The sequence below is a fragment of the Carettochelys insculpta genome, chromosome 2 (assembly GCF_033958435.1).
Source record: "Carettochelys insculpta isolate YL-2023 chromosome 2, ASM3395843v1, whole genome shotgun sequence".
NCBI classification, from domain to species: Eukaryota; Metazoa; Chordata; order Testudines; family Carettochelyidae; genus Carettochelys; species Carettochelys insculpta.
The window spans coordinates 82,103,199-82,121,206 of NC_134138.1; the positions used below are offsets into that span (position 1 = coordinate 82,103,199).

The 18,008-nt window shown below is 40.0% G+C and overlaps 1 protein-coding gene across 1 annotated transcript in view; it reads right to left on the reverse strand.

The window, feature by feature from the left end:
- ASXL3 (ASXL transcriptional regulator 3) overlaps positions 1-18,008 on the reverse strand; it is a 159,334-nt gene that overhangs the window by 114,182 nt on the left and 27,144 nt on the right. Inside the window, exons 3-4 of the mRNA XM_074987226.1 lie at positions 17,053-17,135; positions 6,152-6,154 (exon numbers count right to left, since the gene is read on the reverse strand). Of these exons, the coding sequence (XP_074843327.1) occupies positions 6,152-6,154; positions 17,053-17,108 (59 nt within the window). The 5' untranslated portion in view covers positions 17,109-17,135. The remainder of the gene's footprint in view (positions 1-6,151; positions 6,155-17,052; positions 17,136-18,008) is intronic.

Below are 18,008 nucleotides of genomic sequence, written 5' to 3' on the forward strand. Positions count from 1 at the left end.
TTCTTCAGGTAATGTGGTTCAATTTCTAATTAATGAAGATATTTGAAGTATTTTAATAGTCTATTAAACAAAGAGATAGACAGCTAGCACAACAAAAAGTAGTAATGGAAAACAATGATGGTTATTTTCAATACAAATGAACAATTGTTTTAAGATACATATACTATGACAGAGATGGAGACATTTCAAGCTCTTCTAAAAGACAAAGCATAATGATAGTCCTTTATTGGATTGTTTATAGTAGATAAGCTGATCTCAGTCATGACAAAAGCAGTCCTATAAAGCAACTGGTAAAACTTAAAAAGGGATCTAGAAGCTACAGATTATTGTTCTTTCCAGCTCATGAAACAAGCATCTTCTACGTAATAAGTGCCCAGTTTCCATCTGTCAGCTCCCAAGTGCAAGTAAACGGGAGTCCTTTTAGGGTAAGGAAAGAGATCCTGTTTTGTCTCATTTACTTGTCAAGGCAAATAGAGCAAAAAAGTTCAAACTTAGGTTTTGGTTTTTTTCCTCCCCTGCACTGAGATGGAAGTCCTGTGAAAGTGCCCCAAGTGCACATTGGTTAAGATAGGCCTGAATGGTAGTGGCTTTGTGTGTGTCCCCACATCCCATTATCACCACCACCTAACCTTTCCCCTGCCTGGCAGGGGTTCTGTATGTCTCTACTCCCCTTCCCCTATCATAGAGACTGTACTTACTTCCCCATTCTGCCCCTGCTTCCTCCTAGTCCTCCCAGTCATTTGTCTTCTTTCTTTCTTTCTGAGATATAATTAATTGAGGGTACCAGCCTCTTCATCTCATCTGCTTGTCTTCCCAACAGAGAAGGCGTGGGGAACCCTCAGCCCTGCAGTTCACCTGGATCTGTCCCCAGAGGCTCAAGCATCCAGACCATGTGGAGCCTGACCCTTGTGGGCTGGAGTCAGGTAAGTCTGGGCTGCCTGGTGGGGTCAGGAAGCAGCTCTGCACAATGCCTCTGCTCCTTGTCCCTCTCCCCTGGCTGGAGAATGGCAGTGCAGCACAGTGCTGCCTGGAAAGGCTTTTCTCCCACCATTCTGATTGGCCAGAACTGCAGCAACTTAGAGCAGCAGGTGGGCAGTAGGGGAGCTGTACCAGGGTACATGCCCCTCCCCATCGCCCAGACCCACTCCCCCAGACTGCTCCTGCACCCCCTCCTACCCAGACCTCCCCCACCTGTTCCCAAACCCTACCGCCCTCCTAGACCTCCACCAACCCCACACTCCAAGCTCACTTCCTGGCATCCTCTGCCCATACTGAACCCCCATTTTGAGGCCCCACCTCAGACCATTAGGGAGACATAATATCTACTAGCCCTAGCCCCTTTAGGCTCTGGGGCTGGTATGTGAGGGGCAGGAGGTGAGTGTCCTTGTGTCTGTCAGAGACCACATCAGTCAGATGGCTTTTTTTTTTTTTTTTAAAAACATATATGGCCAGTAACTGATTTTTCTGTGGGTCTGTGGCCTCACCACTCAAAAAAGTTTCCCCCACCCCTGCAATAGAGCTTGAGTATTGTTATGCTGGTTGGCGTTAATGGGTGCCAGCAACAGTCCTTGTACTTATAGCCAATTACAGATTTGCATACAGCTGTTCTGGTAATCAGCTGTCAGCATTCCCCTTGTCCCCCACTTTTCCCCTTTCAGTTTTCATATCTTCCCCAATAGCAGCAGGGTTCTGGTCTTCAATGCCTGGAAGATGGTCTGAAATTCTGAACTGAAAGAAGTTCAAATTATTGTATTACAGGCAGACAACCACTAAGCTGCGCATAGGCCTTCACAAGCTGTGTCCTCCACCCAATCTCAGTGACAAAATGCTAAGAGCGCCAGACAGTAAGGCGGGGGTGGGGTGGGGGTCATATTACTAGAAAGCCATTTTACAGCTTCCCTCTGAACCAGGAGATGTTACCAAAGCTGACCGATTAAGACAACAGGTCCACTCTTTAAATAATAGTGTTTAAATTAGCAAGTGTTCAGATGATCACCCACTTGGATTTGATACAGGTAAAAAGGATTGAACTGATCAAGGAAAAGTTCTAAGGTTGAATATCAGGAAAATGCTCTCCAAGAAGTAAGATCAGCTAAAACAGTGGAAAATCTCATTATTTCAGTCATTTTCAACCAAACTGGAATACATATTGGATACAGGGAAGAAACTTGCACTGGCAAGAAAACGCATTAGTGATCTAGGAAGAGTTTCTCCCTGTGACTTCTGAGTGTGTTTAATTTAAGATTTGTACACATCTGTAAATCTTAATTCTTACTGGTTCAACCCACTTATTGTTTGGATGTGGGAGATAGGCATCACCTGCAAAAATTACAGTTGTGTGGCCCTTTCTACAAATTCCATGATCCACTTCCTTTTCACAGTGAAACACAAGGTATGTTTTTCTGTACTTTTTGGTGCTGTATAACAAAGGCAACCTGCGTTCATCTATCCTTTGAAATTCAAATATAAAAATGTTTGAGACACAAAATTAATAACGCATAAAATCTGTATGGAAATAGAAACTACAGTATTATGAACGGGAGTTCCCAAATGCATTCTGTCACTTCAAAATTTGATACAGACGACATCAAGACCAGATGTGTGTTTTTTTTCTGACTTGTCGCCCCCCTTAAGCAATATATTAGCAAAACCTGACTTTATAATTCCTTTTTTTCTTCAAAATAACAAATTTAGATCAGCTTTAAATTTTCAGCTTTTCTGAGAGAAAGTGCTGATTCTTAGTTCAGCTAGGGAAGTTTGTAAATCTTACAAAAAAGACTGTATAATAAATTAGTCATTATTCATTGTAACAATTGTTTAATCCCCATCCCTCTATACTTAGAAACAAGTGACATCTGCAATATGACAAGTAACAGAGAGTTTGTTCTGGTATTGCTATGATCTGAAGAAATGGGTCTGTTCCATGAAAGCTCATCACCTAATAAATTATTTTGTTAGTCTTTAAAGTGCTACTTGACTGCTATTTTGTTTGCTGCAATATTAAAGTCATTCACAATTTGGATCCTAATTCCAGAGTTACACTGCAACAGTAGAGACTTTGACATATTCAAACAAATGCTCCATCTACACTAACAAGTTCTGTCAGAAAACCATGCCCTTTTTCGAAAGAATACACTGTCCGCACACAAAATGCATTCTTCCAACCTGAAACAAAGAATGTGTCTTCTGCAAGCCCTCTTCCACTCCCAGCTCAGGAAGAGCACCTCCTTTCGAAAAAAAGCATGCATAGACACTCCATAGACCCTTTATTCAAAAAAGCAGTCCTCGTGGCACTGGATTTTTCGATTCCTGGCCTGTTCCTTCAAAAGAGCAGGGGATCTGTGAATGCTCTGTGTTGAAAAAGCAGATCAATCTTTTGATCAGCTTTTTTGTGTGTGGACATGCTCTGTCAAAAGAAGATCATCTTTCAAAAGATCACTGTAGTATAGACGCGGCCAAAATGTTTTTGCTTTACAGAGCTTAAATGACATACATTTAGCACATCACAAAATGTAACTCTACTACTGTTTCCAATTACAACTAAACATGGAATAACTGTAAAACCTTCACACTTTTTCTGGGTAAGCTATAATATAGCAATGTAACTACAAAATAGCCTGTATTACCTTTAAACAGGCTTCAAGCACTTAGCACTCCTATCTAACCCTGGGGGTAGACAGGATGGGTAAAAAAATACCCTGAAATAACTAGATAAATAAAATTAAAATATATGTATATTATAGCTAGGAAAGCAAGCTGCTCATATAGATTACACTCCCATTTTCCTGACCTTTATCGTGAAGTACCTTCCCAGGTTACTACTTGATTTAAAATAAACTTTATTTTGTTGTTGATCCTTTATAAAAACAAGCAACAATATTTTGTATGTCTTCCATAAAATCTGGAGAGATGGTTATGTCACATGGCTGGACCAGACATACTAGACTATAGCATTACAGAATTCACTAGGCAGAAAACTGAGGCACTAAACAATGTAGAATCACAAACATAAATAAAAAAGAATAAATCAAATATTTTGAATAAGCATATCAAGTATTCTACGGCCCCAGTTTGCTAAAGCACATGCTTAAATTCTTTGATGATCAGTGCCAAAGCACAAAAGGGGAACACTTAAAAAAACAATGTAACTGTTCTAAAATTGGAAAGATCAAAGGAAAGGGATGGAGTGATTAGATTGGTGTTTTTTATTCCTACAAATTAGTTAAAAAACCTGAATATCTGCAGTCAGTTACAGATTGAACCTCTCTAATCCGGCAAAATCCGTAATCTGGTATGATTTTAGGTAGCTGGATGACCACTTGTCATGGGTGTGGCCATGTCTCCTGTGGTCCCATAAAGTTTGTTTATAGCCACCAGTGCTGGCACTCAGTGTTCTGTGCTATTATTTAGCTGTAATTTACCCCTAAATGTCTTCTAAGAGACCAGGAAGCAGTATAGCTGTTGGTAATGCTGCTAGACAATATTATCTCCCATACTTTGGCAAATTCTCTCATCCGGCACTAGTCAGGTCCCAAAGGAACCAGATTAGAGAGGTTCATCCTGTATTACATTAGGCTACAACTATATTATAGGGTGCCTCCACCTTTCCCCCTTTATATTAGGTCCGTCGATCATGCAAGTTAAATGCAATAAAAAGCTAATCACAATTTTAAAAATTAATCACGAGTAATCCCAGTATTAATCACACCATTAAATTTCAATTGGTAGCTTATTAAATGTTTTTGGGTGTTTTTCTACATTTTCAAATACACCGATTCAATTCCAACACAGAATACCACGTGCACAGAGCTCACTTTACATCATTTTTATTGCAAATATTTGCCCTGTAGAATGAAAAAAATAGTACTTTTTCAATTTACTTCATACAAGTACTGGAGAGCAACCTTTTTATTGTGAAAGTGCAATTTACAAATGCAGATTTGTTACATAAGTCCATTCAAAACAAAACAATACAAAACTTCAGAAACTGCAAGGCTACTCAGATGCACTCCTTGTTTAGCCAGTTGCTAAGAGAAATAACTTCGTTCACACTTACAGAAGACAATGCTGGGTGCTTTTATCAACAATGTCACCTGAAAGTGAGAACAGGAATTTACATGCCTGTTTTATAGCTGGCATTGCAAGTATGTATATGCCAGATATACTAAAATTCATGTGCATCTTCCTGTTTTGACCATCATTCCAGAGGATATGCTTCCATGTGAATGATGTTTGTTAAGAAAAGAATGCATGAAATTTGTGACTGAACTCCGGGTCGAGAAATATATGTCTCCTGCTCTGTTTTACCTGAATTCTGCCATTTATATTTCATGTTCTAGCAGTCTCAGATGATGACCCAGCACATACTGTTCATTTTTTGAACACTTTCACTGAAGAGCTGACAAAATGCAAAGAAGGCACCAATGTGAAATTTCTTAAGACAGCTACAGCAACCCAAGGTTTAAGAATCTGAAGTGCCTTCCAAAATCTGAGAGGGTCAAAGCGAGGAGCAGAAGTCTTAAAAAGACGACAACACCGATGCAGAAATTACACAACTGGAGCCACCAAAAAGAAAAATTATCTGTTATGATGGCATCTGACTCAGATGATGAAATGGTCAGGTACAGGGTTCACACTAGCAGAACCAATCTTCAGCATGGATGCATGTCCTCAGGACTGCTAACTGAAGCATGAAAGGACAGATGACTAACATATTTGGAATGTACACATTTTGCGATGCTGGCTACAATAGTGTTATATAAATGCTTGTTCTCACTTTCAGATGACATTGTAAACAAGAAGCTGGCAGCATCGTTGCCTGTAAATATAAACAAACTTGTCTGAGTGATTGACTGTACAGACAGGGGAACTGAGTGAATTTTCTAAGCTCCAATGTTTTACCTTGTTTTAAGTGAAATTATTTTTGTACATTTTGCCATATTTGTAAATTCAACTGTCATGATGAAGAGACTGTGCTACAGTACTTGTATTAGGTGAACCAAAAACTATTTATTTTGTTTTTACAGTGCAAATACTCAGAACCAAAAATAAAATACATAGTCAGCACTGTACACTTTTTTACTCTGTATGATAATTGAAATAAAAGTATTCGAAAATGTACAAAATATCCAAAACTATTTAAACTAATGACTTTCTATTATTTTCAATGGCATGATTAATTCCTAATCACTTGATAGCCCTCATATTTACACATATATGCACACAAAGAGAAAGGTCTCATGGACAAAGTACCAGTAGAGAATCACAGTAACAGGTTTCCATCCTCAGCTTTGCCAATGACCTCTTTTGCGATCCTGGGCAAGTCACTCCAGTCTGCCTGTCTCCATACTTCTCGACAATTCCCCTCCCATCCTATTCTGTCTTGATATTTTTAGTAAACTCTTCAGGACAGAAGCTGTTGCATACTATGTGTTTCTGTCCATTATTATAAATACAAATACTTAATGTCAATTCCCTTTCCGACTCCCTCTTAAATTTAACCTACATGATAATAAACTTAACTTTGAATTTATATCTAAGACACAAACCCCTCCTTCACCCAAACTCCTCCTTGTGCACCCCCTACCCTGAGCTTCCTTCTACATCCAATTTCCATCCGAGACCTCACCCCCCCAGGAGTGTGACCCTTGACCACTTTCCAAAATCTTGAAGTGGCCTCCAATCAAAAACATTTTGCCCACCCCTGACATAGGAGATCTTTCTAGCTGTCTTTATTGAAAGAATGGGTGGAAGTTGCTCAGACAACTTCTCTCATCACTCCATAACCAAAAAATCTGCTGAATGTTCATCACATCAGATGAACAAATGCACACGTAACCTTTATTTCTCTCTTACATCAGTATTTCCTGTCTCTGTCCCAGAGTATGACTACATGCAAGGCAGAACAACTTCTGACACTGAAAAAAAAAATGCATCCCTTCACTTGAATAGGCTCCCATGGGCTTCACTTGAATAGGCTCTGGAAACTCAAATTACTTACCCATCCTTGGGTTTTCCTATAAGACCATGAAGACCAAAAATCTTTTGTTGTTTTAAAGCTGAATTTTAAGGTTCTTTAACCGTCAAAGAGCACACATTTTTTCTTTATTTTGAGTGGAAGAATAAAATTGGGAAATACTAGTATTTCTTGAGCAAGATGACACCTTGAAATTGCTGGAGAAAGGAAGAAAAGCCTCCCTATACCATATAAAACCAGAAACAGATTGGCAATAAAGAGAATAGAGCTGCCAACCTCATCTACCTTATTTGCAGAAAAGCATCAACTGAGAAAGGGTCTTTAAAGTTAGCCATCCCACAGACATTGAACACAGACTTAGAGAGAAAGTAAAAGAAAGATCAAAAGATGTAGAAGCACAGGGTAAAATGTGAAAAGCACCTGTGTCACTTAGGAGCCTATATCCCAATAACTTTAGATAAGACTTTGGCATTTTTTAAAAATTTACCCAATAGGTTTAAGAGACATCACAAGACTAAATGCCCACACGAAATAAAGTACTTACAGCTGTGATCCAAATGCAGTGCCTTGAAATTCCAGAGTCCCTGTTAGTACCTTCCCAAAAGCCCTACATTCAAAGAAATTAATATACATTTTTTCCTCTGAATTAGAATCATATCCTAAAAATCTTTCTGAACTGAAAATAAGGCCCTTAGTGTCAATTTGTCTCTATTATCAAACCAGAAGTTCCAGTTAACAGATTCATTAACCAACAAACTAGGGATGCTTTCCACAAGGACAAGGCGATGAAGAGTGTTTCTGACACATTGATTCCAGAGAGGATCAGAAACAGCTGGAGAACCTGAAACCAGGTAAGACTGAGGCAATGTACTAGAGCAGGGATCAGAAGCTCAGAAACCTTTCCAAGGTGGAGCACCAAAATTTGATCTTTTGACCTCTATAAAAAGTATCACCAGCACCATATAAAGTCACTAATAGTCCTACTCACAACTTAATTAATAAATAAACAAGGATGCAGAGCTTTACCGTTTAGGTGGTGGTTGGTAGCATTAGCTGGTCTGTTGTTAACCCACAGGGGGCATAGCTTTGAGCAAGCTCCCAGCTGCATGAGGGAGGAGGGGCAGGACTGAGCTTTTGCCTTTCGTGCCAATGAAAATCGTCTCACATGCCATTCTTGGCAAACATGCTGGGAGATGCTGATCCCTGTACTAGATAGGGTATTCAGTAGGCACGGCTTCTCTAGGACACAACAGCAGTACTGCGACTGTGGCCAGGGGTTGGGGGAGGAAGGAGGATGTAGGGGAAAGCAGAGACAGAGACATTTTCATTTGTGACAGTGTTTCTGCTTCAAGGCATCTTGTACACAGAACTGGTGCAACAAAAAAAAGTTCCAGGATCCAGTTCATTTCTTTCACCTTAGAAGCTAGGCACTTAAAGAACCTGGTGAGCATAATATTAAGATTGACCAGGGAGGGTGCCATTTATCGATGGAGAGATTACAACTACATGAGATTAGGGGCTCTCCTTTGATGGCTCTTATCAGGTAACGGATGACATAATGGGTTTATTTAAGGAAATACACTGGTGTAATATTTCTACACAAAGAGTGTATGTAAATCCTTCAGCAAAAATCTTGACCCAATCACAATCTTTCTCTGGTGCCTCCTCGGGCTCTGAAATCTCAGTATCGGCAAGCTAGATGAGAAAAGATTGTTAACACCTTAGTGGATAAAAAGTAGAAAGGTTTGAACCAGCATTGTTACTGATGACAAATACCTCTTCTTAGTCTTCATACAGATTATCATCATCACCAGAATCTATCTGCTACTCTGTAGACAGCATGACCTTGTGTGGCAGAGTGATCACTGTACAAGAACGATAACCAATGCACATTTCAGAGAGGAATGGGAGGTGAGGAAGAAAGTCGAATTGACATTTTATGTGACAGCTAAGAAAGAACCCAGTTCAAGAAGGGAAGAGGTGCGATTAAGAATTCTACTGGTCATTACCAATGCAGTCAATAGAGTGAGCAGGATTTCTTTCTTCCTCTATAGATTTGTGCAATAATCCAATCACAGTTACTTGAAGATACTCAGAGCAAACTTTCCTGAAGAGCAAGAAGGGTAAGGAACAATCTTTTCCAAGTACAGAATCCTCAAGCGTGATGGGGAAGGAGGACAGAGAGATACAGGGTCTATGGGCTACATCTGAATTGCAAGAGTCTTTTCTTTTGCCCCTTTTCTTAGTTTATTGCCTTTTTAATTCTCATTTAGTAAATTTTTCTTTAATCTATTCCAGAGAGAAAGAGCAGGAAGGTGTTTCTGAGTGTTACCAAGCAAGAAACAGGTCATGAACAGGAGTCCTCGGCAGCAATATGTCCTCTAAGCCACATAGCTGGATGGTCACCCAGCAGACGATCAAGTGCTGTGCACTTCAGATGTCCCTCCTTCCACCACCATGCTGCTCCTGCCCAGCACTGGAGCTGCTCCCAGGAGCCACCTACTTACTGTGCAGAGCAGAGGGAACTGGAGTACTGATGTCAAGGTGCCCCACTCCCTCTGCCACCGTACTCTATCTCCACAGAGCAGGAATGAAGGGGTCACCAGGGCTCAGAACAGAGGGAGCTTGCTGGCAGCTGCTGCAGTATCTCAAGGTGGGAATCTACTTAAAAGGACAGAGTACATAAAGGAGACGTGTACATCTCCCTCTCTCTCTCTCATGCACATACACATACACACATTGTCTCTCTCTGTAAGACACTCACATACTGCTACTTTGCTTTGCTCATAGTTAACGAACACTTCAGAGTAATAGAAACCTCCATTCCTGAGGTGTTCAAAATTCTGAGTTATATGGAGATACACATCTCACAGAACTGGAAGGGACCTTGGGATGTCATTGGATCTAGTCTCCTGCCCTCATAGCGAGACCAAGCACCATCATCCAAGCACCAACTTTTTTTTTTCTTTTTTGTGCCAGATCCCTAAACAGCCCCCTCAAGGATTAAACTCACAACCCTGGGTTCAGCAAGCTAGTGCTCAAATCACTGAGCTATCCCTCCACCCTTTATTTAAATCCATGTGCCCCAGGTCCTTAAATGGCCCCCTCAAGGATTGAAATCATATAACCCTAGGTTCAGCAGGCCAACGCTCAAACCACCAAGCTATCTCTCCCTTAACTTTATTTATTTTTGCTACTCTATTGGGGAACAGGGAAGTCACTAACTGGAGGTGGAAAGTTTAATAGTGTTTTTCTTCCATTGGCTGCAAACATGCCTTTCTCGACAAACACACTCTTCAGGAAAAAGCTTCATCTTTGGAAAGTCTGCATGTGAGCAGGGATTTAGTATTTTGTACAGTTTAGCACTGTAAGCGTTATCTGGGATAAAAATTCAAAAATAACGTTGTAGAATGCAATACTCCTTTCCGGAGCAGTGAAAAAACCAACAAAAATTGCAGCATCAGAAACTGACAATCACTACATGACTGAAGACATAAGTAAGGAATGGGAAATGGAGATTCTGTGAATCACAACATTACAGTCTTTTACTTGGGAATCATTTGTTTTGTTCTTAACTAAAACAAGTAACTCATACTGCTACTTCTAACTCTGTTCTAAATATAATTCAGATCTATTCAGAGTTTGTACTTTTAGTTTATTTACCTCAGGACTATGGAACCAGTTGCCTTTTTTATTTTTGGGAAGTGCAATTGGTTTCCATTTTTTAACAAAATGAAAATAAATTTCCTTGATGTTCCATGGTGATTTAAAACACTTGGAGCTTTCTATAAAGGAACCCTGTATGCACTGCAGCAATTGAAAAAGAAATCACTTGCCCTAGGTCAGTGGGTAAGTGTTCCATGTTGAGCATGGAAGCCCCAGCCATCAATTTTGGGAGCATTTACTTTCACTTGAAAGAAAAAGTTTCTAATACTTACAAGTGTCAATCTTATGTAAACCAGCATAGCATTGTATTTTCTAGTCTTCAGACAGAGATCTCCACTGCCACTTTTGCTGTTCACAGCTTTCTCAAACAGCAACAGAGTGAAGTTAAGTGGCTCTAGCTCAGCTTCCCTATAGTTGCTGAAACCTGTAAGCAGCAATGAGCTGTCACAAATCATGCCAACTTGATGAGGCTGCCTAGGAAACCTGTACGCATCAAAAGCGGGCAGTGGAGTTTTTTCCACGACAACCCACACAAACTTGATCCACTTCCAAAAAAATGTCAAGGCAATGAGTTGGGTGCAGTAGCCAAGGACTACATCCTCACTCCCCTCCCAGCAGCCAAGAGGCTCTGGAAATGCCAAGATCCAGTCAACAACTACAGGGTGATTGAGCATCACCTATATTAGAAAATTACTGCACCAAGACTAATAAAAGAGACAAAGCACTGAAAAGTAGCCCAGGATCAGTGCCCACTATAAAAATCCCTACACACACATTCTTCCATTACCTAGGGATAGTTGGGAGCTTATCTATTCATCAGAGCACTCTCTTTCAACATCATCAGGGGTATACTCCTCCCCAGTTTTCATATCTATCCCCTAATACCTGGTAACGAAGTTCCTGAAATTTTTTTCAATCCCTTGGAAGTTTCTTTAAAACCAACATTGCCTGTGTTTGAAAAATGAGTCAGTTCTTTCCAGAATCCCTTTCTTGTCATCCTACAGACACACTCAAATTACCATTATAATGCCTTTTAATTAGAAATAGAGTCATCAGAAGATCTCCTGCACAAAGATTTCTCTCAAGTCCTTCCCAACTACACTATATCGTCTGAAACCTAAATAATGGAGAAAAAATTTGTACATTTAAAATATGGAAGCCAAACAACTTCTGTCAAAGTTAACTTCCATTTACAAGTCATCATTGTGAATGGTTGCCAGAACATCAATTTCTCTGTCTAATTGTGTAATTCTCCCATAGATGAAACTGACTGACATAGGGCCTTATCACCATGAAAATTTATTTTTAATCACATCTGGACTTTGGCAACTTTAAAAGATGTTTTCTATAATGTAATTTTTATACTGATTCTTTCCTCTCTCAAAATAAAACTTCTACCTTTAAAATCATTGCGGATTTTGCCTCATTTTTTAAATGATATTAGAACACACGTATTTATTTTCATTCCTTATCTGGCTCACTAGCTCCTCTTATCTTACTCTATTATAAGAAACGTTACAGCTAAAAGAAGTTTCCATCAAAATGTGTGTCACGGAAATAAAATTAACCATAAGCTCCAATGGTACACATACATGGCATTTGTTTTTATAAGGAAACGGGTAGCTTTGAAAGCTATGGAAGTTGGTAATGGAACAGAATTAAAATTTGGCTCTTGCCAGTAATATCGAAAAATTGTTACCACTGAACCACTACTTAGTGACCTGTGTGAAATAATTTAGTACAGGTTGAGCCTCTCTCATCCAGCACCCTTGGGACCTGACTGGTGCTAGACAAGAGAATTTGCTGGACAATGGGAGGTCAATATTTTCTAGCACTTTACCAACACTTCCACTGCTTACTGGGCTCTTAGAAGACATTTAGAGGTAAATTAAAGCTAAATAACGGCACAGAACACTGAGAGCCAGGACTGGCAGCTATCAACAAACTTTATGGGACCACAGGAGACTTGGCCATGCTCATAATAAGTGGTCCTCTGGCTAACTAAAATCATGCTGGATTACAGATTTTGCTAAACGAAAGGATTCTGGCTTAGAGAGGTTAAACCTGTAGCTGAATCTACTTAAAAGTAGCTTAGTGGCACGTGACACCTTGATTTGCAGTTTCAGCAGCCATGTCAATGTTTGAACAGGCACATTGATAACCTACACTGTCTCCAAAAAAAGCAAATTATTTCAGAATAAGGTTGAGGTACATGAAAAGTAAACCTGAAGTTTGCACTATTATTGTGTGCATTACAGCTGTTCTGTAAATAAAAGAGGAAAAGATGTCAATTTGGCATTGTTTGCCAACACTTGCCTTTAGAGACTCAATTCTTTTTATTCAGTTAAGAAAAATGACAAGCATTCAAGTCCCAAAACTGTTTACTTTACAAGTGTATTTTCTTTCCAAGTACAGAAAGGAGACTGTCCAGATGGTGATCTTTTTACAAATGATTGTCACAGCAGGAAAGATATTTTTAAAAAAAACAAAAACAAATATGCATCTCAAACGTAATATAAATCTGTTTAAGTGTACTCTCCTGAATAGCTCTGACCATTGGTTTGTTTGTTATTCCCTTGTAGTGCATGTGGGTTTCTGATAGGCTGTTTCTACACATGCCACTGTCTCCGAAAGTGGCATGCTAATAAACAGCCCTAAATATGCTAATAAACAGCCCTAAATATGCTGTCTTTTGGACCATATCACGTGACCTTATGCTAATGAGGCACTGAGAATTTACATATGTGCCTCATTAGCATATTTCAGGCTGTTTATTAGCATGCCACTTTAAAGTGGCATGTGTAGAAACAGCCATAGTGCGTTTGTTTTTTAAATTTTCTCTGTGCTTAACTTAGAGTATAATTTGAAAATATAACAAAATTGTGAGGAATACCACATCTTTGATGTTATAAGGAGAAATAAATGTAAGGGCCTAAAAGGGTAAGAGTGTCCTCCAAAAATCTGGCAACTAATCGAAAAAATAAAACTGCCAAAACCTGCAAGTTATTAATTCTAAACTGTGAATACAGCAAGAAATTTTAGATTAGTTACTTTTGTAATACAGGATGAACTTCTTAAACCTGGTACTCTCTCATCTGGCACCACCTGTGGACCCTCAAGACCACAGGTGTTGCAGCACCAGACTCTTGGGGCTGAGGCCAGAACTGCATCTGCAGCGCAGCGCCTGGGCCTAGAGCAGTGGCCAGCAGCCTGACTGGGTCCAGAGCTGAAGCCCTCCCTCAAGTCTCCACCACAGCATGGGGCTGGGCTGGAGGCTCCCAATGGAGCACAAGGCCAGGGCCAGAGCCTCCACTACAGCATGGGGCTGAAGCCAGAGCCCCCACCTGCTGGAGCCCTGTGGCAACCCCAAGAGTGCAAGGCTGGGAGATGGTGTGCTATGGCAGCACAGAAAGCCTGGAGTCCCAGGGGAGTGGGAGGCTGGGGCTGTCTGGGGCAGAAGCCCTAGACTTCTCCTGGTCTGGCAAATTCTGTAGTTCAGAACATGTCAGGTCCTGACCATGCTGAATGAGGGAGGTGCAGCCTGTATATATGCAAAATGACCAAACTTAGCAGTCCTATTTGATGTACGCTGAACACGCCAGAGGAGAAGTCTGAGAGAACTTCATCCACAATTGCTAAGGTTTGCTAATAAACATATCACTATAAGCACAGACAGGTAGCCATGCTAGTCTGTATGGCTATGTCTACACTAGAAGCATCTGTTGACAGAACTCACTGTCGACAAGGTAATCTCGACAGAACCTCTTTCAACAGACTGCATCTACACACAACTTGCTCTGTCGACAGAGAACTGCCAGACTGCACTGCCCTCTGGTGCCAGAAAGTGCAATGGCAGCTCTGCAAAGAGGGCTGCCCAGCAACTGGAAGTCCTCTCTGTTGACAGAAGTGTCCACCTTGCACTGTCGGCGACAGTACTCTGTCGAGAGACTGTTATGCCTCACATTTTTGAGGGATAAGATTGTCGAGGAAAATGCAGAGTTCTGTTGAGACTTTGTCAACAGAATGCTTTAAGTGTGTAGACTCTCCCTGAGTTATGTCGACAGAAAGCCCCTTCTGTCGACAAAACTCTCTAGTGTAGACCCAGCCTATCACTTTAAAGAAAAAGGAGTAGGTACATACCCATTACTGCTGGTTCAAATCCAGTGCAGTGCAGCTGAGAAGAGGAAAGGCATCAAAGAACAAAGGCTGTTCAGTGCACCAAGACACTGCTGGTCTGATTCCAGCTCTCTCTTTTTTAAACAGGGAAGAGAAAGTGGGGTTTACAAGCTGACTATTCATCACAAAATCTACCACTAGTCCTAAGAAGATAGCAACATGGGACTCAAGTGCCTTGACAGCCCTAGAAATGGGTTCCTTTAGATCATAGTTAAATTAGCAAGGCTAAATAGAATAAATTTTGACAGGCTGCTGCTCCAGTAGAGGAATTTAACCATCAAGATTGTCAATCCAAAACCTCTTATGAGCATTTAATTTTGCCAATGTGCAGTGCAGTAGAAAACACTTAACCTAAACTTTGTTTAAATTTAAATTAGATTCTTACAAATGTCATAATTTCCAGAAAACTACAACAATCATTTTGGGGTCCTCAGTTTGGGGCTCCCCAGCTTTCTAACATTATACTAATTCTTCAGTTAAAGAATAGAAAGTATAGGGATTTATCCTGGCTTCAGCAATAGGAGTGCTCAAGCCCACACATGACATTCTGTACAGTTAATTACTACAACTCACACATGTGCTGTACTCATTTTACAGCATACGGATCAAACTACATCACAAATACAAAAACTGACACTTGTCGATCCTTTTCTTGCCTGTCATGCTGAGCATATGCATTACTACAAAGCTGATTTTCCCATTAGTAGATTCTTCTTCCTGTTGTATAATTTATTTATATTTACAGTCCGGTACTGTTTCTGTTATCTGTATTTTCAGCATATTAAAGAGCGAGCTTCACCTGCTACCCAGTCTCTACACACTGCTTCCTCTTTCAGACAACACAATGAGGAGAATAACACTGAGAATTATGAAGAGGTGTTGTTATAATAACAAGAATAATTAGAATAGAATTGCAAGCCTAAGTGCGGTAGTCTCATGTCACATGACTCAAAAGAACAATCCGTAGCTCCTTCTCTGCCATGGAATATCTTAACACACAATTTTCAAGCGATTTGTTTTGTAGGACTTTGTTGTTTGCATATTCTCGTGGCACTGAGCCTAAGCTCCGACATTTATTTTCTAAGGGTCTCTCCTCCTTCCTTGGCACCGGCACAAAACATTTTAAATGATTTCAGAACAGCTACTGTATCTGCAGAGCTTTAGGGGCAAATACAGCTTCCAATGAGACTTAATGGCTGCTGCTGTTCATTCCACTAAAACACACTTGTATCTTACAACATGCTTGCCCCCAGTTTACTAGTAATCTGTATGGTTATATAATGTGAAAGACAACATTATTCCTTTTGCTTCTTAAGAAATGCTTCTGCATACAAGAAACATAACATAATACGAAGGGAAGATTCTTTGGGGTAAACAGTTTATGTTCAGATGTAACAGATAGAATGCATTACTATTCTACTAGACTAGCTGTTTTTAAAAGATAACCTACGTTTTAGGCATCACAGTGAGACGATGGAATAATATATAACTAAAAGCTGACCTGTGGCAGCAAAATAAGGAGAATGCCTAAAGACACATTATCTTGGAAGAGAAATTCCCTCGAACCAGTTATTCCTCAACACCCAGTCATACAAGAAAAAAAGATATCCCCTACATTCAAGCCTCATTACTACTTTTCTTCACAAACTAATCTCTCCTTTCCTGTTGTTTGTTTTCAGGTCCGAGCTCTCAGTTATATCTTGGATCACCTCACAGAAATAAGGGGATTTCAATGGTGGTGGGGTCCTTTTGAAAAGGACCCTGTGTAGACAAGCCGCAGTGGAGCGAACCGCAGCACTTTTGAAGTGCCATGGCAGGCGGCATGCTAATGAGGCACTGGATATGCATTTCAGCACCTCATTAGTATTCTTCGATTTGGCCGTTAGCATGGCCATTTCAGAGTTTTTGGTAAGTGTACACACAGCCTAAGAGAGTCACATGATCATTTAAGAAACCTAAAGAATATCTTTTAATCGGTCCAACTTTTGTTGCTGAAAGATAATTATATCCAAAAAAACAAAAAAAAAACAACCTCATCTCCACCCTGTCTCTCTCTTATCCTGCGACCAACACAACTAAAACACTGCAAACTTTATAAAAAGTCAAATAAATTTGTCATGTACTGACATACTGATTTAGCTAATGTATACTATTTTAGAAGTGGCACCTCATGAATACTAGATATAATTGTTTTCTAAGAAATTGTAAGAGATATTGAACATATAAATACTGACCTTGTTTCTTTTAACCCTTCTTTCTGAATGACTTCCAGTATTTGCTTTGCAGTCATTGGTGAGTTGGGGTGTTTTTCCAATGCCTAAGAAGAAATAATATAGATGTGTAAATAAGACAACGCCATTCTGTGAATTCGAAAGATTCATGTGTTCATGCATTTTTTGCCTAATCATTTTTTAGGGGGGAATTGTAGTGTTGAGACTGGAGTCCTCTGTCTGATGGAAGGCCAGATATAGTCCAGGACTGCAGAAAAAGTGAGATTTACTTGCTGCTTGTGTGCCTCATCTGCTGAAATGCATGGGAATAGTCACCCAAATATACAAAATAAACTAAAAAGAGTTAAAATATGAAACCTATTTGAGGAGACCAATACTGCAGTATAGTTTCTCTGATGGGCAAAAATAAAATAAATAAAGCATGATAGACAGTGCTTGTTTTTATTCATTACTTTAAAACAGTCTGAGGTCAATGAAGTACTGTGCTTACATTTTGTGATGACCTCAGAAACAAAAGGCTAAAAACCTCTGTTTGCAAAGGAGGAGCCACTGTAAGAAGTGACATGATAGGTTTCAAATTTTAAATGCTTTTATGTTTTTTTAAAGCGATACACAATTAAGTTGTCAAAACAGTCACAGAAGCACACAAGATGCCACATGACTCACCAGATTGTAGTATGTTTTCCAGTTCAGCTCAGTTTTCCACTCCTTTGCCTTTTCCACTTGAGCCCAAATTAATCCATTCCTCATCCCAAACCAGACATACTGGCATGGAATTTTCATTTGCTTTACATCCCCTTTCAGTTTGAACCAGTTAACTCTTTCGGCCATTCTTTAGCTTAGGTAAAGTGCCAGATTGACAGCCCTGGAACCTGAAATCCCTTACCCACAGAAAAGGTACAGCACAGGCAATGGCAATGCAAGCTTCCACACAGTGTCTTTCCAACATGACTCAGTAA